Here is a 24200-nt window from a genome sequence, read left to right as displayed (position 1 = left end):
GTTATGCAAATAAGTCAAGCCCCCCGTGCCTCATAATGATGGAAAATTCCTGCCTACGCCCCTCCATGGCTGACAAGGATACTAGAAGTCTTTAAATGAACATAAGACCTTCGTTAATATTTGTTACGTACATACGTCTAGGCCCTCTGATTTGATCAATATGTCCATGAATCTATTTAGTTCATTGACTTTATGTGTCCATGAATCTATTTAGTTCATTGACTTTATGTGTCCATGAATCTATTTAGTTCATTGACTTTATGTGTCCATGAATCTATTTAGTTCATTGACTTTATGTGTCCATGAATCTATTTAGTTCATTGACTTTATGTGTCCATGAATCTATTTAGTTCATTGACTTTATGTGTCCATGAATCTATTTAGTTCATTGACTTTATGTGTCCATGAATCTATTTAGTTCATTGACTTTATGTGTCCATGAATCTATTTAGTTCATTGACTTTATGTGTCCATGAATCTATTTAGTTCATTGACTTTATGTGTCCATGAATCTATTTAGTTCATTGACTTTATGTGTCCATGAATCTATTTAGTTCATTGACTTTATGTGTCCATGAATCTATTTAGTTCATTGACTTTATGTGTCCATGAATCTATTTAGTTCATTGACTTTATGTGTCCATGAATCTATTTAGTTCATTGACTTTATGTGTCCATGAATCTATTTAGTTCATTGACTTTATGTGTCCATGAATCTATTTAGTTCATTGACTTTATGTGTCCATGAATCTATTTAGTTCATTGACTTTATGTGTCCATGAATCTTTTTAGTTCATTTGCGAATATGTCCATGCATCTATTTAATTAATTGGCGAATATGTCCATAAATCTATTTAGTTAATTTGCTAAATGACCTTAAATTTATTTAATTAATTAGCCCATATGTCTATAAATCTATTTAGATAATTGGCCAATATGTCCATGAATCTATTTAGCTAATTGACCAAATGTTCATAAATCTATTTAGTTAATTGGTCAATATATCAATGAATCTACTTAGTTCATTGGCCAATATGTCCATGAATCTATTTAGTTCACTGGTCCTCATATTTATGAATCTATTTAGTTCACTGGTCCTCATATTTATGAATCTATTTGATTCATTGATACATATTTCCATGAATCTATTTAGTACGTTGGCCTATATATACATGTCTTTAGTCCATCGGCTAATAAATATTTCCATACATCTATTTAATTTATTGGTCATTTATTCATGAATCCGTTTAGTTCTTTGGCCCCTATTTCAATTTATTACATGGATTGATTTAGTTTATGGGTCCATTTACTACATGGATATGTGTAGTTTATTAGTGCATTAACTTGATGATGTATTTAGTTTAAAAACTTTTTAGGCCATGGTCTATTTATTTTATGGATATGTGTAGTTTATGGGTCCATTTAATTTATGAGTCGTTTTACTGCATATATTTATTAAGTTCATGGATATATTAAATGTATGGATATATTTAGTGTATGGATATATTTAGTTGTTACAGTTTTCTACTACATCTATATTTCAATATCTCTCTAGAAACTTGCTTTTAGTTTCTCTCCAAGTCTAGGTGTCCCTGGGTTCAGCTGTAGTTACAAAAAAACACACAACAACTCGGTCAAAACACAACCTTTTTTATACTTCATGGCACATATCACAGTCTCTCTCTCTTCTGTCTAAACTAACACAGTTCCGGTCATTCGCGCATACGTTCCAACTGACATATATCTGTACAAATAGATTATACACACATTCACCCGTGACAATAGTGTATGGATATATTTAGTTTTTGGATATATTTAGTGTATGGATATATTTTGTGTATGTATATATATTTAGTGTATGGATATATTAAGCGTATGGATATATTTAGTGTATGGATAACATAACTAGACCATTTAGGCCTAGATAGTTTTTGAACTCTATAAATGCTTTCAAACATTTTTTTTTTCAGACGGACAATATTTCTGAAGGTTTCTCTGAATCTAAATGGTAAATATACTGAATGTTGTCTTTTTTTTTTTAAATTCAGTTTTGTTAAAAACATTTTATAAGTAATTTTTAAGTTATTCATGACTTGATTGACCTGGGGACAAGCGTTGGGCGCAATCATCTTCATTTGTTTAAAGCATCGTCTGTATTTTAGAAGCTAATATAAGTTAATTACAATATTATAAGCTAAGCACAGATCAAAATTTGAGATTAATAAATTTTTTAAGGCATTGATTCCTTACAGACAGGCAGACAGACTGAGTGAGTTAAAATAGGCCTGTAACAATACAGATTATATTAGTATTCTCAATATCTTAATATCTTTATTATAAACGAAACTTTTTTTAAAATTCCTATAGCTGTACTTTGAGGGAAGACATCAAAGATTCTATGCGATATTTCTTTGCGCCATCAGTGTTATGCTATTTTCGATTCGTAAGTATTTATTTAGCAAAAAAAATGATTTCTTAAAAATTTAGAGAGGTCTAAGGCAGTGGTGTTGATATGGCAAATCGAGGGTTTTGACCAGGGCCGGCTTTAAATAATTGGAGGCCCAGTGGGAGGTTAATTTGGTAGCCCCAAATAAAAAAAAAACAAATTAAAAAAACACAGAGAAATAAACCTATTAAAACCTAGCGTACTCCAACAAGAACTTGTCAAATATTTGACATGTTTCGGATGTTCCTTCAGAGTTGAAGATAGTTTACTTTGTAGTCCAAACCTCCCGCAGAACGACGGGGGATGGGAGCGGGCAGGGTTTGAGCCCGAGACCATCGATAAATACGAACAACAGTCCACCACGCACACCGCATGACCAGGCAGCTATCCAAAATTCGCTCATTCTTCTCTAAAAAAAAAAAAAAAAAAATTGTTCCGAGTTCTATGCGAGGACCCCCCCCCCACACACACACACACACACGCAGCAATCAGAGGCGCTAGGCAGCTGCCTAGTTTGCATATGCCTAAGGCCGGCCTTGCTGCAACCCACATTGGATGACTCCTATTAGGATGTAACAACGTTAAGGGAAACAAAGTTTTTTTCTTTCTTTCAAGTGTAGACTTATTTATTATTCTTATAAGAATTGACAATAGCGTCTTAATGTTTAATACGGATTAAATTTATTCTGATTAACACATGGATACGTGCAAACGTAATGATTTTATCTTGTAAAGGAACATCTTTAATACATACGATAACTTATAACATAAGATTTCAAAAAATAAAAATTGACAAGGTATGATTGGGGGTGGTGGTATTAAAAGGTATCCGCACTTGATGATAGCAACCCTTGCAACGCCACTGGCATATGGTGTGAAAAGTAATGCCCTATTGAATCGGTACCTCCGACATAGTCACGGAGGTCACGATTGAATCCCAATTGTAAATTATGCTTTAGAGTCAACTACGCTGCCTTTTCTGGCATGTTCTTTTATCTGGTACTTTCGCTGACTACCAGATCTGCCACTTTATTAGCGCAAGTTAACACCTTCTTGGTTAGACAGTTCTAATTGGCTCAATGTGGATTTATATTTTTATTTATTTTAGTGGAGAATATTTTTTTTTTAACCTTAAAGGGCCAAAATTTAATATAAAAAATTAAAGATATTGAAATAAAATAATTTTTAAACCAAAGCAACAATTTGCGGAAATATTTCGAGTTTGGACTTAACAAGTATATTTTAGAAAAAAAGGTTTTTAAAGATGAACAAATCAAAGATGGCTGAGTGGTTAAATTGCTTGGCTGCCAGTTAAGTTCTAAAGGCAGCACGGAATCCTGCTCCCAGGTACCCCCTCTTCTAGAGATCCTCTAAAAAGATTGGATCCTAGCACACCAAGCATTCATTGGTTTCAATAATCTGCTAAAAAAAATCAACAGCAGAATTATAGACCCCAAAAAATTAATAGCTTAATAAACCGTGACATAATGTTACAGTAAGCAGCCTTGAGATTACACAATTGTTTCGTTAAATTTGTTCATGTTTTTGTTTTGAGAAGAAAGCTTTTTCCAATTTTGTTTAACTTTCAGTTGAGTCACGTGGCATTTTTAATTCTTTTCGCCATCATCCTGATATCTATACTGCGCGTGGAATCATTTCATTGGCTAGAATGGTTGCTATGGGCCTGGGTCGGAACCTATCTCTTCGAACAAATCAACCAGGTACGCTACATTTTATTTTTTTTGGAAAACTCATTCTCTGAAATATTAATACAATTGTTACATCGCTCTGAAATTAACTCATTTGTGGCTGCAGATTTTTAAGTTAACTTTCTTTTCTCTAGAGCAGTATTTTTCAAAATTGTATTAATGGCGCCCTACTAAACCAGTAAAATAATGTGCATGGTCCCCTCTTTTTTTAACCAGATAAAGGGTCTGGGGCAGGGCAGGGGTGTGAGGCCCTTAACAAAGTACGGGGTGTAATTCATGCTTCAAGTGTTTTCTGCATGCCGAGTTTCTCCTTTGGTCTATAGCACAAGTCCAATACAAATTAAAGTTAGGGTGGAAGGGGTTAATAACGAAATTGTGGCAGACATTGGTGGCAGTAGAGCAGGAACGTTTAAAATGGGCTTTGTCTTCTTAGGATCATCTTTATCTTTAGGAGGACATATAGTTGTAGATCTGTCTTCATAAGATCATCTTTATCTTTAGGAGGACATATAGTTGTGGATCTGTCTTCATAAGATCATCTTTATCTTTAGGAGGACATATAGTTGTGGATCTGTCTTCATAAGATCATCTTTATCTTTAGGAGGACATATAGTTGTAGATCTGTCTTCATAAGATCATCTTTATCTTTAGGAGGACATATAGTTGTGGATCTGTCTTCATAAGATCATCTTTATCTTTAGGAGGACATATAGTTGTGGATCTGTCTTCATAAGATCATCTTTATCTTTAGGAGGACATATAGTTGTGGATCTGTCTTCATAAGATCATCTTTATCTTTAGGAGGACATATAGTTGTGGATCTGTCTTCATAAGATCATCTTTATCTTTAGGAGGACATATAGTTGTGGATCTGTCTTCATAAGATCATCTTTATCTTTAGGAGGACATATAGTTGTGGATCTGTCTTCATAAGATCATCTTTATCTTTAGGAGGACATATAGTTGTGGATCTGTCTTCATAAGATCATCTTTATCTTTAGGAGGACATATAGTTGTGGATCTGTCTTCATAAGATCATCTTTATCTTTAGGAGGACATATAGTTGTGGATCTGTCTTCATAAGATCATCTTTATCTTTAGGAGGACATATAGTTGTGGATCTGTCTTCATAAGATCATCTTTATCTTTAGGAGGACATATAGTTGTGGATCTGTCTTCATAAGATCATCTTTATCTTTAGGAGGACATATAGTTGCGGATCTGTCTTCATAAGATCGTCTTTATCTTTAGGAGGACGTATAGTTGTGGATCTGTCTTCATAAGATCATCTTTATCTTTAGGAGGACGTATAGTTGCGGATCTGTCTTCATAAGATCATCTTTATCTTTAGGAGGACGTACAGTTGCGGATCTGTCTTCATAAGATCATCTTTATCTTTAGGAGGACATATAGTTGCTGATCTGTCTTCATAAGATCATCTTTATCTTTAGGAGGACGTATAGTGCGGATCTGTCTTCATAAGATCATCTTTATCTTTAGGAGGACGTATAGTTGCGGATCTGTCTTCATAAGATCATCTTTATCTTTAGGGCGACATAGTTGTGGATCAGTCTTGATAAGATCATCTTTATCTTTAAGGAGGGCATATAGTTGGGGATCTGTCAAAATTATATGTAGGACACCAACAGATGGAAGGTACGACAATCGGTTCAAATTTGACCGTTCTGGTGTAAACAAGACGGTCAAAGTAAAGTAAAGTTACCCTTTCAGACCATGCGGTATATTGGACGATGTTTCTGTGGCCCACTGTTAACGAGGGTGTCATGCGACCAGCATAGCGACCAATCGCCTTTACTTTTCCCCAACTAATGTCAGGTACCCATTAGATCTGGAGCTGAGAGGCTCCCAAAGATCCCAAAATTAAAAACCCTAATCTTCACCAGAATTTGAACCCAGGACTCTTGATTCGAGAGCCAAATGCTTTACCCCTCAGCCACCATGCCCTGCAAGAGAACATAGTATACATTTATATACATGTATGTGGTTAGGGCACCATGAAGATTCCAAAATTAAAAAAAAAAATAGTCTCCAGGATTCGAACCCATGACCCTCAGGCGCGGAATACAAACGCTTTACCACTCGGCCACCAAACGAGACGGTAGGCGATACAATGACATCGGTAAAGAGGTATTCAAATTTCTACTACTTAGAAGATGAAACAGTCAATGTTACGTAATGCTGAAATATATAAGCTTTGGTAACAAAGTTATATTTACATTATTATAACTCAAATATGGATTTAGGTAGTACCCTACAGTTTGAGAAACACTGACCTACAGATCTACAGACTATGTTATTGTAGTTCGTTTTCTGTTTTTCCATTTAACAGAAAACAAATGTTCAGGTATAAATTGCAAATAAAAAAAAATAATTTGCTTAACAATCTTTTTTTCTACCTTTTAGATTGCAAGGAATCCAATCAAGTTATTCCCCTTGTACCCACTGAGTCAATTTTTCCTACTGGAATTTGGTTCAATTCTTCTGTTTGCCGTTGCCTGGGGTCTACGACTGGTAGCCTATTTTTTTCCCGAGAATCCAGACTACATGACCTGGGCTCGAGTCTTGCTGAGTATCGACTTCATCACATTCTCAGTTTCTACTCTAGAGGTCTGCTGTATACACAGTTTCTTTGGACCTATACTCCTCATGATTATGAAGATGGTAGAGTAGAGTCTAAATTATTTGCATAGCACATATTTTAAGATAATGTTGAATCAGATAAATTAAAATCTCTAGTTCAATCGTGGTAATCTGTTCATATTAGATTAACATTCCTAGCTTAATCATTAACATTTGTTCGTATTAAATTAGCTTTCCTAGCTTAATCATTAATTTTTGTTCACATTAGATTACTATTCCTACCTTAATAATTTACTTTTTTTTCCTATTTGATTACCATTGCTAGCTAGATCGTTAACTTTTTTCTTATAAGATTAACACTCCTAGCTAAATCATTAACTTTTATATCAATTTGACATTCCTAGCCTTATTTTCAACTTTCCTCAATAGAAGTCATGTTGTATGTTAGAGTACAGTGTATATTGTAAACACATTTTTTTTTCATTCTTCACTAGTTCAAAACCCTTGCGGCATTTCTTCTCATTGTGGCGATATTTTTTATCGCTTACGCCATTGCCTCTGAGTCAGTTCTTTATCCAGAGTCTCGTATCAGCCCACTGTTGGTATTCCATCTGTTGAAGAAAGCTTTCTGGGTTTTATTTGGAGAGTTCTTCTTGAGCGAATTAGAAAGTAAGTACTATAGGAGTGGGGGGCGATGGTGGGTTTGAGTTTGTGTGACGATTTAGTGTGACAGGGGAATGTGACAAGGGTTATGTAGCTGACGGTCAGCGGACCATGGAGATCTAACAGGACAACAGAAGTATCATATGATATAGGCAGCAGGTCATGAAGATGTAACAGAACAACAGGTGATCAATCATGTGATATAGTTAGCAGACGATGTGGATCTATCTGGACAACAGGCGATGTATCTGAATGTAACATATATGTGCAGCAGACCATGTAGATGTAACAGAACAGGTGATCAATAGTGTGAAATGTTTAACAGACGCTGGACAACAGGCGGTATATCACATGATAAAGCTAGCTGGCCATGTATTCTAACAGAAATAATAATTTATACACTAGATAGTAACAGATAGACCTACTCTAATAACGCAAGGATTGTTATTAAACGAAGTCCTTACATTTATTTCAATCATAGGCTATATTTCAACCTTAAGCATGGAAATATAAAAATACTACATAGAAAGGTTTAAAAGAGTAGGTAGCAGTTAGTGTGGGCTGTATAAGGATCAGTGGCATAGAAAGGGGGGAAGGAGGGGATTAAAATTTGAAAATCCCTTCGAGCCCCCAAAATGAGTGTCCGAAATTTGTTTTTACATTAAATATTACGCCATTATCTCATGTCATGATGTCGAATGTGTCAAAACGCATGGGCCTCTGAAGAGGTCAAGCTTCCGGTCCCAAAATCCGTAGCTACGCCACTGATAAAGATTGTTAGTTAAAACAAGTAATATAACAAGAATAACATTTTAAAAGTAGTTTTTTATTTTTAAAAAAAATTCCTTCTTTATGAAGCTATAAACACAAGCCCTCGCATTTTACTGACATCATACATCAATATATTGTGATTCATTTCTACCTCGTTACAGTTATATTTTGGTTGTAAAAGCGTAATTTAAATTACAATCTATATGTGTCATGATCTTATGTTCTTACAGATGGTCAAAGTTGTACAAGAGACCCTGCCCTATATAACACCTACAGTGAACTGAGGTGCCCAACTACTGCTGGTTCCTATTATGTGCCTCCCTTGATGGGTGCCTACTATGTCATTGTGAATATAATGTTGTTTAACTTACTGATTGCTCTATTTAGGTAAATATATTTATACGCTTTTATAGTTGGCAACATTGCATTTCATCCTTCTGATTGGTCTAATTCTATAAATAATTATAATCTTGTCAAGTTGACAACATTCTCGTTTAATTAACTCATTGATGCAATTAGATACGTATGTATACCCTTTTGAGATTGGCAACATTCTAATTCAATATAACACGTTAAAGCAATAAGTGTAGTTCTGTTGCTAATCAGCTTTTAATTTTATTTGTAACTGGAAGTCTGGACCCTATCCCACGAGAACTCTCTTGAAGAGCTAACTTAGATTAAAAAAAAGGGAGAGGAAAAGTTGAGTAGTAAAGCGCTTGGTTTCCAAACCGGAGCTTTCGGGTTTGAATCCCTGTGAAGACAAAAGAGATTTTGAATTTCTAAAAAGAAAAGAAAGAAAACTGAATCCACCTATTTCTGATGGGTACCTGACTTTAGTTGGCGAAATTAAAGGCCGTTGGTCGTTGAGCTTGCCTCATGACACCCTCGTGAACCGCCGGCTATATAGACAGATGACATTTACATAATCAGACCTATATAGGTCTGAAAGGGGTGTTTTACTTATTTTGTTTTTATAAATTAAAGAGCACCTCACTGCAGCTCTGGGAAATAAAGTCGTGCTGGTCACATGACCCGTTGTTTGTAGTTCGTAAAAAAGGTTAATTTTACATATAGTGACCTTTGAGCTTTTTTTTTTGGGGGGGGATGGGAGGGGGGGTTATTATGGAAAAGAAAACAGTTGAATGATGTTTCGCTGGGACCGATCAGTTTGTTCGATATAAGTTTGAAATGACCCTACATAGGATGAAACTCAATTCTGCAAATGTTGTAAACAGCAAGTCGTTTCAGACTGTGATCCCCTGTGATCGTTGCGTAGGCTATGATCTTATTGTATATTCTTTATAAGCCTATCATATGAACATAAGTATCTGACAGCTTTTTTTCACAAAGAATTTTTTGTTTTTCGTTATGGAGGGAGACACTAAATTGAACTAACAAGGACTCGCACTAATTGACATACTCTGTATTGTGTTCCTACTTACAGCGATGATATAATTTTAATTATTTTTAATAGACAAATATTTCTTCACATATATAGTTCGTCCATCGAGGTTCGAAGTGAAGTCTTTGCACATGACTTTTGTGTCTCCTCGTGTGGCTGGTGAGACCTATGTGCCCGTAATGTTCGGCTGCGCATTGGACAGGTTAAGGGCAGCTGGAGCTAGAGTAATTGGCCTTGCTTCTTTTCACTGCCAGCGCTGTTCTCTTGTTCTCTGCAAATTTGTGTGTTAGGCGTTAGTTTTAACAGCAGGACGCCATGATGCTTTGTCGTGTGACCCTGTCTCCCAGGTGGCTGGGTCAGTGATAAAGGCTTTTAGAGAAGCTTTGAGCGTGTCCTTGAACCGTTTTCTTTGTCCACCTTGTGAGCGTTTCCTTTCCTTTAGTTGGCCATACAGGAGTTGTGTAGGGGTGCGGATGTCTTCCATTCTGCAGACGTGGCCTTCCGATCGCAGCTGGGACTGCATCAGGATAGTGTGGAGGCTTTGCAGGCACACTCTTCTAAGGACTTCAGTATTAGGTATTTTTTCTAGCACTTTACATTCAGTATTTTTCTGAGACAGATCATTTGGAGAAGTCATTCAGATAAATATTATTTCCCTTCTACTGTCCTTTGACAAACATTATGTTCCTGTGGCCCACTGCTAATTAGGGTGTCGTGGGTCTAGTACAATGACTAGCTGAATTTACAAAACATATTTCAAGTACCCATTAGAGTTGAATGGAGTAAAAGATGTCCTGAAAATCTAGAAGTTCAAAATTCCAGATTCAGAATTGTATTTTATATTCCGACCAAAGTTTGACATTAACGCTATCTCGTGAACACTTTATTCAAGCCACTACACTGCTTAAAAAGATATTTGTAGCTTTTAAAGAACTTTTACGAATATGTTTTCCTTTAAATGCATGACTAAATGCAAGACGTAATCATCTTCTTTTTTGAAGTAACGTCTCTATTATATAAGATAAGATAAGAAATGTTTACTTTACTTTAAGATAGTTTAAGATACCTATCTTAATCTTTAATGTTCTGCACACTTGAAAGTTCGACAATTGAGAAAGTCAGTCAACAGGCTCTGGAGGTCTGGCACCATCAGTCTCTGCAGATGACACTCAAGTACGCTAAAGTTATTGTACTACCACCACCATTTACGATCTTTACACCGTTCTTGTGGATATGTAGGTCTAGCGATGTAGACCAGCCATTTAGTAAGTAAAAGATTTGTTAAGATCTAATTGTAATGAAATAAACTGATATTTAAACAAAATCTAACTCACAACGAAAACACGTCATTACTTTACCACGTCTCTGGAACGTCTTTGGTTCTTCACATAAATTATGACAGACACTGTCGTGATTTCATCATTGCCCAAGACTAAAATTGAAAACTCCCTCATCATAGCCTTATCATTAATTGTATACCATCTAATATGAAAAAAACTGTAAATGTAAATACATAAAGTATATGCCATCTGATATGAAAAACTGTAAATATAAAGCGTGGGAAGCGTGGTCGAGAGTCTAAGTACGCTTGAACTTGGCTTGGGTTGGCTACCTATGATGGGGGCTCGAGGTTCGAAACCCGACTCGAGCAGAGTTGTGTTTACTGAGCGCCGAAAAGCAGCACGGAAACCCTTCTCCCATATAACCCTCCACCCACTGGCCCACAAACGAGATTGCATGAAAGTAGCGCTATATAAAAACCATAATTTATTTTATAATTGAAGTATATGTCATCTGATATGAAAAAAAAAATTGTCAATGTAAATGTAAAAGTATGTTTATTTGAAACAGGCAAAGAGATAACGAAACAAAACTTAGTCAACTTAAAGAAAATAGAAGTGGACGAACAACGAAATTTCATTCAGTATATGGACGTGAAGGGAAGGTAAAACGTAGACCTAGTTGTTTTTACAAAGTTTATATCAACTCTGTCTGTCTGTCTGGGAATTATTTTTATCACGTTATTTCTCGCTCACCCGTTCTCAGATCAACTCGAAACTTTACAAAATCAGTCAGGGTTGACTCCAGCACACTTTTCTATGTTTGGGTATAGCTGCAAGGTAGCAGAGGTTTCCTTCTTCTAGGTGGGTAGCCAGTCATGGCTAACGAGCCCCTCCTATCAGAAATGTACTGGTTTAGGCGCGACTTAATAATATCTGAGCCAGACTTCAAGGCCAGGAGTTGGACTGATTTTCAGAGGCTATTTTAGATGCCTGCCATTGGGAATCTTTTTATAGGTAGTGGAGAGCTTATATTCATTAACACTTTCGGCAATGACAACCTAGCGAAACCGATTACCTCATTAAAGTAAATTATATAGGTGTAATATTAATTGATTCTTAAATTCTTCAATTCTTAAATATTACAACTAAGAACAATTATACTTCAATACACAACTCCAACTCCAGATCTCCAAGAATATAACAATATATTTTAATATTCAATATAGCTCAAATAATGCACAATAAATATTAATATTAATAAACAAACAGCAGTCCATCGACTTTCATGTTATATACATATACAAACACCAGTCCATGAAGCAATTATCTAAGACCTTACTAACTTAACACACTCTCTCGCACATTCAACTCAGTTCACAACACTTGCAACACTTTGCATTCATAACAAGGGGATATAACAACCTCGCCATACCTCACTCTGACAGACATTTGCCCAAACTCCTTAACCCTTAAGGTGCTGAGCTGTTTAACAATGAGTGCAATCAAAATGGAATTACTACTCTGATGTTTAGAGGCTTAACTACCGCACGCGTTTTAAGGGTTAATTAATAGCGCTGTTCATAAGGATCAAGCAATCCTTCAATCAGACATAGCGTCAACAATGTATAGACGTAATTATAGTTTTATTTCTTGTATTAATTTATTAATAATTAACTCTAAATCCTAAAACTTGACAATGTCATTATGTCTAAAAGTGAACCAATGTTTTGTGCCACAGTTTACCGGTCTGCAAGTGCAATTTCATCTGCCAGCATAAAGGTAAACGTGAAGTAACGTTTGATTTCTTTCATTACAAATTTATTAGCGCTAAGATTGATCAATAATTAAACGAGGAAATGAAGAATTATGTGTATTTTTTATTTTAATGCCAATGTTTCATTTTTTTAGATTCTGATAAAAAGGATCAAACAAAAATCTACATTAAAGACATGGCTAGTCAGACAGGTAGGTATAGGTAACAGATTTGAGAAAAAAAATCACAATAGATATATATATATATATATATATAGAGAGAGAGATAGTACTAAATGACCGAGCCTCGCTGGGTTAAATAATTTCATACGGAAGGATATAAACCCGAAGTCATTTTGGAGATAATTTTAGTAATAAAGAAAATGAACTATTGGGTAAAGACTACTAATCTGAAGAGTGGCTTTTGTGTTCTGTTCTAAATGTAATTGTACATAGCTATTGAACAGAAAGTTTCTTAAGTCCTCAACAGTGTAGAAAAACCACAGCTCACGTCGTGTCGTTTTACATAGCATCTTTGGCTTATATTGGACTATTCTTGGCTTGGAAGAAAGTCTTTGTAGTGTAACTGCTCAAATGGTTACGTTCAGACATTTAATAATGTAATTAATATATTGATTAGCGTCAGTACGAAACATCAGGTTGTGCAAAATATCTATTCTATAGGATAATAAAAAATGCACTTTGTAACAAAGTAAAATGGCGCAATGTTTCCTAAGACACTTGAAAACATTGCGTTAGTAAGCTAAAGAAACGTTTTCAAGAGGCATTCATGTTATGTCGACAATATTTCAGTTCAAAAAAAGATGTTCTTTCTCCACACGGGATGCGTGCCTGCCCAGCATGACTGTCGGACTATAAAAAGTTCATACCAGCATTTGTAGTGCAATCTTGCCACCGTATGTCCATGTTGGTGTGCAAACATCTTGGATGAAAGTGTTCAAGAAGTCTTAGTTGCTTTCTTTACAGTACCCATGTCTCAGGTCCACATAGAGGAGTTGAGAGAACCATTGCTTGGTAGACACTGATTTTTGTAAGCAGGCGGGTGATTTAACTCTTTCTCTCGTAACTGACGATACCAGCGTTGATTCCACCAGAATGTGCTAAATAATTACGGAGAGAAAGAGTTATTTCACTACTCTCTTGCTTGGCAGCGTCTAAAAGCACTTCTGGCCCTTATCAGACGCTTATCAATCTCCTTTAAAAGCAATGCTTCATACAATGCTTACCAGATTTGTGAAGTTGTCTGCCACGATAAAGGGTTGTCTCTCCATGATTATGTTTGGAGCTGAGTAGATTTTATGGGTGACTTTTGGGATATGACTTTTGTTTTTCCGAGGTTTTATAGTTAAACCAAATGAAGCGTATGTGTAGGCAAATTCCTTGATCCTTGATGTGTTTCATCCGGTGCGGTCCACACTCCCTGCACCTCCCAAGTGACGCCACTGGTTAGACAATGTAAGAAAAGGTGTTATTATTATTTTCTAATTAGCCTAAATAGCCATACGAACAACGTAGAAGGCAAAAACTGGTAAGGTGGCTTGTCGGTAAAGGAACCTATTTGCAGCATGGGTACATAAAATCGCAACTTTCTTTTAACTAATATGAACTAGAGCAGTGTTTCTCAAAACGTTTACATTCGATCTATCAAGTGGTCATCATGGGGTCGAAAGGAGCGCTGTGACGTAAGCTCCAATTCAAACCTAAGCTCCGATAACAGCTATTTTTTTTTTTTACAAAACTTATATCTACGTGTGTCTCTAAAAAGTTTGTACACGTTATTTCTCCAACACCCAATCTCGGATCAAGCTGAAATTGTGAACAATTATTATTACGTGTTCAACCTTTTTACCAGACAGACAGACAGACAGACAATTCACAGAGTGAGTTGATATAAGCCTGGTAAAAAAAATAGTGTATACATTTGAAGAAGCATACACACTACACTTATTTCAGACTCTTATGAATATGAATGGAAGCGTATGTATGGCGATGTACTGGTCTCAGAGGTCCCCAAACGAGCAGGTAATTAGGAACGATTAGTGTTACTGCTTTTTATGATAATCTTTGTATCGCTTATTGTTTCTAAATATTCTTGGATAAACCGCAAAACACACTGACCTAATGATCAGATCACAGATCTATACTTCATATAGATTGCTATGTACTTAACTGTTTTTCAAACTGCAAATCTAGGAATATCGATATTTTGTGTCTTAGAAAAGTAATGATCTTTAGTTCTCAAAGTTTAGAAATAATGCAATATCATTTTGCGGTTATAAATAGAATTGGCTATTAATCACATAATCAGGCTATATATTCAGGCAAATCTACGAAAGAAAGCCATTTCCTATTAGTTTCTATTGTGGTAATGTTTCGAAAATCTCTAGATCGAAATAAGTCATGTCTGTTGATTTTAATCATCTTATGTACATTGAAATAGATATATTACCTAGATCTTTCTGGATGATGTCTATAAAAATTGCAAAATAATATTTATTAGACGAGAGTGCTCTTTTTGTCCATGCTCTGTTACTAGATCTAGATCTAAAGATTAAATTATATTACATAGGTTAGGGTTCAAAAAGACTTAATTATTATAACTACTTTACAAAACAACGCATTGTTTCAACTTTTCTGAAGTTTTTCACTGCCACAGACCTATATATATCTAGATTGGACTTGGAGATCTTTTATCACTACAAAACTGTCGTGAAAAACTTTTTAAAAGTCTGAAACAAGGCGTTAACTCTTTCTCTCCTAACTGACGATGACAGCGTTGATTCCACCAGAATGTGGTAAATAATTACGGAGAGAAAGAGTTAAAATAAGAACGTTGGAGTAGATAAAACAAGATATTTGAACACAGCCTACAACAACCGGCACACCGTTCCACAGAAGAACTGTCATCAGAATTCCGTCTGATGAAGTGGCGGTCTCTTCACGGAATGTGGCAGTCACATAATAGAAATAGGAAGGAATCCCTGGTGTTTCTCGGTTGACACCGAGCAATATGGCCTGACCCATACCAGTGTGGTCTTTACCACCGAGGGACCTTCAGAAAAAAAACATGACACGAAGAGACGCTCATTTTCGCCTGTCAGTGTAAAAATACATACTTCTCAGGAATCAAAAGTTTCCGGATAAACCGCTCCTACCCAAAACCTTTTTCAAAGAACCAGATAAAACCACGATAGAAAACTATATCCAGTGAGGTGCAGATCGGAGTCTCTTGGCTATTACGTTTATACATTTTTCCTTAAGTTGTTTGTTTTGTTTCACATGGTTCGAATGTTTCTTCAGATTGAGGCATATTATGTCCCTGCCCAGCCCAGGGCGTAGGGAGGGGGGCAGGAGAGCCATCATACGTCAGACCAGAACGCATACCACGTGACAATCATTTACATAAAGGCATAAAGATGGACAAACATTAAGTAATATAGGTTTGTTAGTTCACTTGGCGACTTTTTTTTTACATTCTAGACAATGTGAAATACATCTATTTTACCCTAGTTTTAAATATATTTAGACTTATATTACAATAGCTGTAAACGTCTGTTGAATCCTTTTTTTTTTCATTAAAAGCAATACTAAAACTGTTAACATTTGTTTGTCTACAGTATGATAGTCTTGTAATGAGATTAGCGAGTTTACTAAAACTGTAATTTTTTTCAAAGTCTACAGTATGTTAGTTTTATAGTGAGATTAATGAGTTTCTCTTGTTCTTTAAGCAACTACATTATCCCGTTCTTTTGACTTGTATCATCTGCAAACACTCTCAGATAATAAACTATCAAATGTTTTCACTACAATATCACCACCTCTAAATAATATGTTAAACTCTATTGTTCTTTTGAGTGTTATAGTCTGTTATCATATGTTATTATGTGTTATCGTATGTTCTAACGTTTTATAGTTAATTCCAATAGTTTAAGGCAGCGTTTGTCAAACTGTGGGACGACCTTCCTCCAAGAAAGAGGAAAGTCGTCTCATCATTCTATCAAAAAGGGAAGAGGGGCAAAGCCAGTCAATTTATTTTTCAAAGTGTAAAAAATGTATCTACATGTTTATTGTACTTATGAATCCATGTTTAAATATTAAACAATTAAAATATTTTAAGTAACTAACTTTATTTCATATTCTGATAAGGATCTATTAAAAATGAGTCGTCTGCAACAGCTGGGTTGTCAATTGTTGTCAAACTGAATTTCCATTTGATTGGATCAATAATAAATATCTTATCTCTTATCTTATCTTATTTAGTCAAAACTCTTTGAAGAATTCATTGTATAACGTCTCCACTAACGTGATTCTTCGCGACTTTCTTGTGTTAGAACGTGGACATTCTGCTGATTACTGTACATTGTTATGTTGTCGACATTTGTGTGACTGACAGACCAGACACTCACATAACAACAAGATAATCTTACAACGATCACGACCACCTAGACGTACGTGCGCTGTATTATCTCGACTGTCCGTCTCATAATGATGTTGGTCAGTGCTGCATCCTAATTAGACTTACTAAGACCTGTGACAAATTTACAAATTTTCTTCTTTTATTTTTTTATTTTTTTTGTAAAACAAGATTTGTTACATTTTTAAAAAATCCTTCCAGACCCTACTAATGGGAGCCTACAGAGCTCCTGACAGTCGCGAACTTGTCAAGTTGGGCACGAGCGAAATTGTATTTATTTTGGGGGGGGGGGGCCCATCGGTGAAAGTTTAAGAAACACTGTCTTATAGTTAAAACTTAAAAAGTATTTACATTTCTTGATAATTATTAGAGTTTCTAGACCTATTGCCACTCATTACAGTTATTACTAGTCTATCCTAACAAAACAAAAAATTTTTTTTCTAGAAAGCATCTTGAGAGCTAAAGAAAAGTCGAAGGAAGACAAAAAATATTTTGCTATGTAAGTAAAAACTATAAAGTAAACAATGTCAAGGTCTCTAAATTAAACTTCACTGTTACCTACTAACTATAACAGAATTGACCTATAGTTTTAACTCTTTCCCTCCTAACTGACGATATCAACGTTGATTAGACCCCTTTTAACCATACGGAGAGCTGCCTGATCTGGAAACCACTGCGCGGATTACTGATCTGAACCCTCCGACATGTAAAATGAGAACGAAGAAGAAGATGACCCCTTTTAAATTAAGTTACTTATTGTGGAACTTTAATTTGTTTCATATAAAAATAGCATGCATTCTGCTATAATTATATGCCTTACATAACATTTCCTAGTTACATACATAAAAAGTTATTGAAGTTTTATCATAACACGGTAGTGAAACACAAATGAGCAAAATGAATAATTCCATCGGAAAGTGAAAAACTATTACGGAGAAAAAGAGTTAACACTATCCCAGCCAGTAGCAATAACTTATCTCTATTACCGTTTTCTAGTTAGTTGCCAATTTTTTTTTTTTTTGAAATATGTCACAAGGGCAGTAGGTCATAGATTGAAAGTCTTATCCTGCCTCCATATCAAAATTATTTTATGCTATAAACCGAGGATTTTAGAAAGTTGCATTTCGCAGTGTTAAATAGCGCACACAAAATGAGCCTATATATCTATTTATAGAAAACATAGCTTATCGACTTCCTTTATTCTGTTCACCGGATACACCGAAAAGCGAGCTATTTATAGTTTTTCTTCTGCCATGTATGAACATATCTAACGTCAGTAATACCAGATTCACCATTGGATCATCTTTTAAGCTCCCAAGTTTGAAATCGCTTGTTAAAAAAGTGAAAAACAAAAGAGCACAAAAAGTTTTAGAATTAAATTTTGTAATGATATTTTTAAAGATAAACTCAACAATGTCAAGGATACTAAACTATACAATGTCAAGGACAAACTATTGAATTTTAAACGTTGCCAAATAAATTAAAAATAAAAAAAATGATGCAAATTAAAGAGCTTAGAAAAGTTGATTTTACTGTACTAGAAAGTAGGCCAACAACAGAATTATCAAACAGCTTTCAGAAAAGAAGGGGCTCAGTGGCTAACTGGTAAAGCGCTTGGCATCTGAACTGAGGGTCCCGGGTTCGAATCCTTGTTAAGACTGGGTTTTTAGTTTTAGTATATTTGGGCGCCTCTGAGTTCACCCAGCCCTAATGGGTACCTGACATAGGTTGGGGAAAAGTAAAGTGTCGTTGTGCTGGCCACATGACACCCTCGTTAACCCTTGGCCACAGAAACAGATGACCTTTACATCGTCTGCCCTATAGACCACAAGGTCTGAGAGGGGAACTTTTCAGAACGTTTCAGAAAACAAAGCTTTTAACGTATCAATACTTTATTCTGTACACGGACGCCTCAAAAAGCTATTTGAAAATCGCAAATATTTTGATGTTCTAAATGAATTCAATTATTATTCATGCGTTCTAATTTTCAGGCGTTCTAGAAACAGGAGCGGCATTCAGTGGAAGCTGGTTGGCATCAAGAAAGTGAAAAAGAGTAAGTTAGTCGAATTCATTAACTCTTTCACTTCTAACTGACAATACCTAATTGTGTTTCACCCAATTAAATTTTTTTTTTCTTTTTATAAACTTTAATTTGTGTCCTATAAAAGATTATACATTCTTCTATACTTAAATACCTTATTTAACAGTTCCTGATTACATACAAAAAGATTATTGAAGTTTAACCATAACAGGGTAGTAAAACAGAAATTAGCATTATGAATAATTCCATCGGAACCTAAAAAATAATTACGGAGAGAAAGAGTTAACAAGTAATAAATGTGTTTCATTTTATTTTTTTTAGCTCGAAAGGGAGGTAATACAGTTCCATCCGCTGTTCTCGTAAGTGTTGTATACCTTTTACACAAGGGGTTCTCAACCTGTGGTTCGCGACCCCCTTGGGGTCGCATGACAAATGTACAGGGGTCGCCTAAGACCCCCGGAAATTTGGATTCTGTCTTTTCATCAATGTAAATTTTTTGGGTCCACTCTACTGTGCTGTAACAAGCAAAAGTGAATGTTATTATACTTGGTATTCTAAACAGTTCATATCCTGTCTTTGTTTGAGATTGTGTTGCGCATTCTTTTTCCATTTCTAACAAAAAATCTTTGTGAAACAAGGCTGGTTAGTTTAAGTTCAAATTCAGAAGCTGACTTGATTCAGAAGATGACATTCATTGTGCTACTGATTTCCTGATCTGATGGAACAGAAGCAAGCTCAAACTTCGCACTATCATTGGAGTGTTTGTAACTACTGTCGAAACACCATTTCTGTAACAATGTAGTTAACTGTATCAAAGATTGTTCTCCATACTTCGACATATTTGTCAAATTTATACTTAAGTATGCAACATGTATATTTGTGAATACGCAATAGAAAAGTAAATACATGCAAGTCTGAATAATAATCTTTTTAAATTTAATTATGATCAAAAATTTATTTATCTGTAAACGAAAAAAAGGTTACGGTTGGGGGTCACCGCCAAGTGGAAAATTATATTAAGGGGTCGCGGAACCAGAAAGGTTGAGAACCGCTGTTTTACACGTTAAAAATGAATTATCTTTGAACTGTCGATGATCAGCTGCGTCACTTCTTCTACCTGTCAGGCAATGTTTCTCAGACTCAGCGTAGTGCTCGAGTGGAAACGGTCGTTAGAGGAGAAGATTACGCACCTAGGGAAGCAAAAAGAACCCCCGTTGGTGTGCCTAAGGACCTAGTTAACTACACAAGCGGGGATGGAAGAAAGCCTTAACAAACATATCCACAAAACTGTTTCTTAAGGAGTCGTTTCAAAGCACACACCTACATGGCTAATGAGAAGCGTTGGAAACCTGGTCGAGAGGCCAAGTGCGGTTGAACTTGGCTTGGCTACCTAGAAGGGGGCTCGAGGCTCGACACCCGACTCGGGCAGAGTTGTGTTTACTGAGCGCCCAAAGGCAGCCCAAAGGCAGCACGGAAAACCAACTCCTAGATACCCCCCCCCCCCCCCCACTGGTCCACAGATGAGATTGGACCAAAAGCGCTAAGAGCATGCTATAGGCATGAAAGTAGCGCTATATAAAAGCTATAATAATAATAATAATAATACACAGATGGTATTTGGGGAAGTTCACGGTGTGCTCGCATTTGGCCTCTCTTTTAACCTAAGCGTCTTGGGATACGAGCCATCGCTTATAGGAATGTAAAATTTACATCTGCTTGGATCTTTTCCAGACTAAAGTTTGTTTTCAGATTTGCCGATGGGAGATGGGAGACGGGCTTCCCAAGGACCTTGCGTTTCAAGTGTCTCAACACTTTGGACAACTACGAAGGTTCTGCCATGGAAGCAAATGGTTGGGAGACGAAAAAGTCATCTTCTTTCTGTGTGAAGATATTTTTTTAGTTGTTACAAGACCTGCAAATGTCTCATTGGAAAAAAAAAGTGTAACAACGAAAAATAATAGGGATATTAATTTTGTTTTTAATATCCAAATATTACCCGCTGCTTGCGGACCTTAGTTGGGTTATTTCTGATATAGTGGATTGGATTTAGACCTATCTCATATATGGCGAATGTTTCCTTCGAACTTTTATTTTGCCACTAAAATAAAAGCAGAGTATGAATATAGATCTACAAGTTTAGCAAATATCCAATATAAACACCCATGAAAACGGGTTTACCTGAGTTGCTGACAATGTTCAGTCTTTAATAGAGATAGATTTAGATATTTTGTTGTATTTGTAGGGCCCACCCCCCACCCACCCCTGTCGTGGTGGTACTTTAAGCGTACACTAAAGGTCTCTGCTATGATCTAAGGAACATTTACGCCAAGTTTTATCAAGATAGGTCTAACGGTTTCGATATCTAAGCGGGACATACATAGATACATAGGTACAGAGCTACATACGCCTTACATTCTGCTTTATATATTAGGCATAGATACATAGGTACACGCTTACTTACGCCTTACATTCTGCTTTATATATTAGGCATAGATACATAGGTACACGCTTACATACGCCTTACATTCTGCTTTATATATTAGACATAGATACATAGGTACACGCTTACATACGCCTTACATTCTTCTTTATATATTAGACATAGATACATTTGTATCAAAACGGATCTATTTTTTTTTCACAGCCTGAGATCGAGTATCTGGACTAGACTAGACACAATGATCTTCAACAATGCTGGGAAATATTCAAACTAGTAAAAAACTGTACTTTTATTTAACGAAAACAAAGAATGCAACCAGAACTATAATAGACTTTAGTTATTCCATAAGTTTATAGCGTGACAACGTAATCTGTTGTTGAGGAGGAGATAAATATAACCAATCATTTTATTTTTTTAATTTCATGAGTTATTTCCCTTACAATATGTTATGGGAGTTAAAACATCTTAGATAACGTTTTAACAGATTGCATATTAAATAATACTGCCTTATATGCATGGCCGAATTGAAGAAAGTCTTAATCTTATCTCTTGCTAGAACTAACGTAAATGAAGCTGACTCAGTTAATGTACGCTACTTGGTATTTGATATCACATTTAATTGAGTATTGTGTACTGAATGTTGTATTATCCATTAAAAACTAACCCGCTTCTACGAAGTGCCATTGTTCTATGTATAATGAAAGTTGATTGTGAAGTGTTCTGCTATTTCTAGTTATGTTGATGCTAGTATATTGCATCGCGTAAATTGGATTTTAGACAAATATCGAGCTGCGAAACATATTGGAGTGAGACCTTTTTTTAAATCAAATAACTAATACATAAATTACACTGAATGGAAGAAGTTCGAGGTCACTTCCATCCTCCGTAATTTAAAAACACTAAATGGACACAGTGCGATGTCGTCTAAGTCCTGTCAAATATTTACATATCACTGAATGGAAAGAGTTCGGTTTTGCCTAAGTCCTGTACTTAAAAAACACTGCATGGAAACAATCTGATGTGGCCTAAGTCCTGTCAAATATTTACATATCACTAAATGGAAACACTTTTAACATTCCGATGTAGCCTAAGTCTTATACTTAAAAAAACACTGAATGGAAACTGTCCGAGGTCTTCTAAGTCCTGCCAGATATGTAAATAACACTGAATGGAAACAGTCTGATGTAGCCAAAGTCCTATCCAACCTATTGAATCACTACACAAAATACAACAATGTTTCCATATAGTGAATACTGTTACTGACCATGACATTGACATGTAATTGAATTTACAAAATTATTTTTATATGCATTAAACTTCGTATTCTGACCATTTCACAACCCGTTTTCTTAATTAATTTAATTATCAAATGTAGTTATTGTTGCATCTTGCTAAAAATGATTTTTATTCTATTTTGTAGTTAATAAATTTGTATTTATTTGATATGTACCTTTTTTTCTCATATTGATATGTGTTAGTTTGTGTGTGTGTGTGTGTGTGTTGTTATACGAGGGTACGTTGTCTATTATCCTCAGTGTGGTAATATTTAATGTTAGCCCTGCTGTCTTGAAGCCTAGTTGATGAATACGTGGTAAAATGGTTGCTATGTCTGCAATGGTTAGTTCCTGCTGGGTTATACTATCGCTGTCGTTAACACAACTGCTCCGCTCTCTGTTAGTTTCAAAAAAGAACAACGTACAGTTATCCGGGTCCGAAAGTATATCAGGGGCCGAAATTGTTAGAAGACATTCGGTACATTACAGGAACTGTGTGTCTTCTTAATAGTCTTCCGTTTGTGTTGTCTACTCCAAGAGGCATGAAGGGGTCTGTAGATTTACCTCGATTGGAGCAGTGAAAGAAACGGTACACTCTTGACTATAAAGCTCAACCAAAAAAAAAGCATTATTTTAAGAGGGTTCAGAGTGCTGTATATTTTCTCCTCGGATCCTGGACCTGATGGAAGTGAAGCAAAAGTGGGTGTCGTATTAAACACGGGCAGTAATGGACAATGTTTCCCAGCCGTGAATGACAATATAACACTTCTTGTGGAGGTTCTGAAGGGGGTCTTTGTAACGCGTGGATTACCCCACTCTCCATTATTGCGCTTTCCTGCACACAGCTTTTCATAAAGAGTTCGTTTTGCAAAGCGATTTTCTGGCATATGAACTAAGTGAGTTCTTCTGTAGTCGCGGTGGCTGAGAGGTTTTAAGGTTTAAACCTATATATATATAAGTGTAAAGTGTGTCCCACCCATCAAAATTATGACTTTTAGCTGTGTCTTGCATACTGTTCATATGTGACAACGGCATGATTTCAATGTCTGATATGTGGTCAAACCGGTTTCTCAGGTAAACTTTTCAACCTGGCTTACATGTAATGGGGTGAAATGAAGAAACACAAAAAGACAGACTGTTTCAGAATAAAATAGATGCTTTGTATTAGGCTTCTGAAGTAGGCTGTTTCATAAATAAGATATATGTTTTCATACTAAGGAGGCACAGTGGCTGAGCGGTAAAGCGCTCGGCTACCGAACCGGGGGTTCAAGGTTCGAATCCTGGTGAAGATTGGGATTTTCAATTTCGTGATCTTAGGGCGCCTTTTAGTCCACACAGTTCTAATGGATACCTGACATTAGTTGGGGAAAAGTAATGGCGGTT

At 35.8% G+C, this 24200-nt stretch overlaps 1 protein-coding gene across 2 annotated transcripts in view; it reads left to right on the top strand.

The window, feature by feature from the left end:
• Positions 1–22985, top strand: part of LOC106054916 (transient receptor potential cation channel subfamily M member 8-like) — a 50591-nt gene extending 27606 nt beyond the window's left edge. The window contains exons 19-33 of one of the 2 annotated variants that reach the window (XM_056004890.1): positions 1971–2008; positions 2368–2443; positions 4036–4167; positions 6580–6837; positions 7251–7425; positions 8421–8577; positions 10694–10857; positions 11444–11537; positions 12614–12654; positions 12784–12840; positions 14602–14670; positions 17507–17561; positions 19054–19115; positions 19425–19462; positions 21748–22985. In XM_056004890.1, the coding sequence (XP_055860865.1) occupies positions 1971–2008; positions 2368–2443; positions 4036–4167; positions 6580–6837; positions 7251–7425; positions 8421–8577; positions 10694–10857; positions 11444–11537; positions 12614–12654; positions 12784–12840; positions 14602–14670; positions 17507–17561; positions 19054–19115; positions 19425–19462; positions 21748–21771 (1440 nt within the window). In that variant the 3' untranslated portion in view covers positions 21772–22985. The remainder of the gene's footprint in view (positions 1–1970; positions 2009–2367; positions 2444–4035; positions 4168–6579; positions 6838–7250; positions 7426–8420; positions 8578–10693; positions 10858–11443; positions 11538–12613; positions 12655–12783; positions 12841–14601; positions 14671–17506; positions 17562–19053; positions 19116–19424; positions 19463–21747) is intronic. The other variant, XM_056004891.1, reaches the window with a different exon arrangement.
• Positions 22986–24200: the final 1215 nt, after the last annotated feature.

This window comes from Biomphalaria glabrata, chromosome 11 (genome assembly GCF_947242115.1).
Source record: "Biomphalaria glabrata chromosome 11, xgBioGlab47.1, whole genome shotgun sequence".
Classification (NCBI taxonomy): Eukaryota; Metazoa; Mollusca; class Gastropoda; family Planorbidae; genus Biomphalaria; species Biomphalaria glabrata.
Note: the sequence above shows the minus strand (reverse complement) of the source record. Positions and strands in the feature narration are given on the sequence as shown.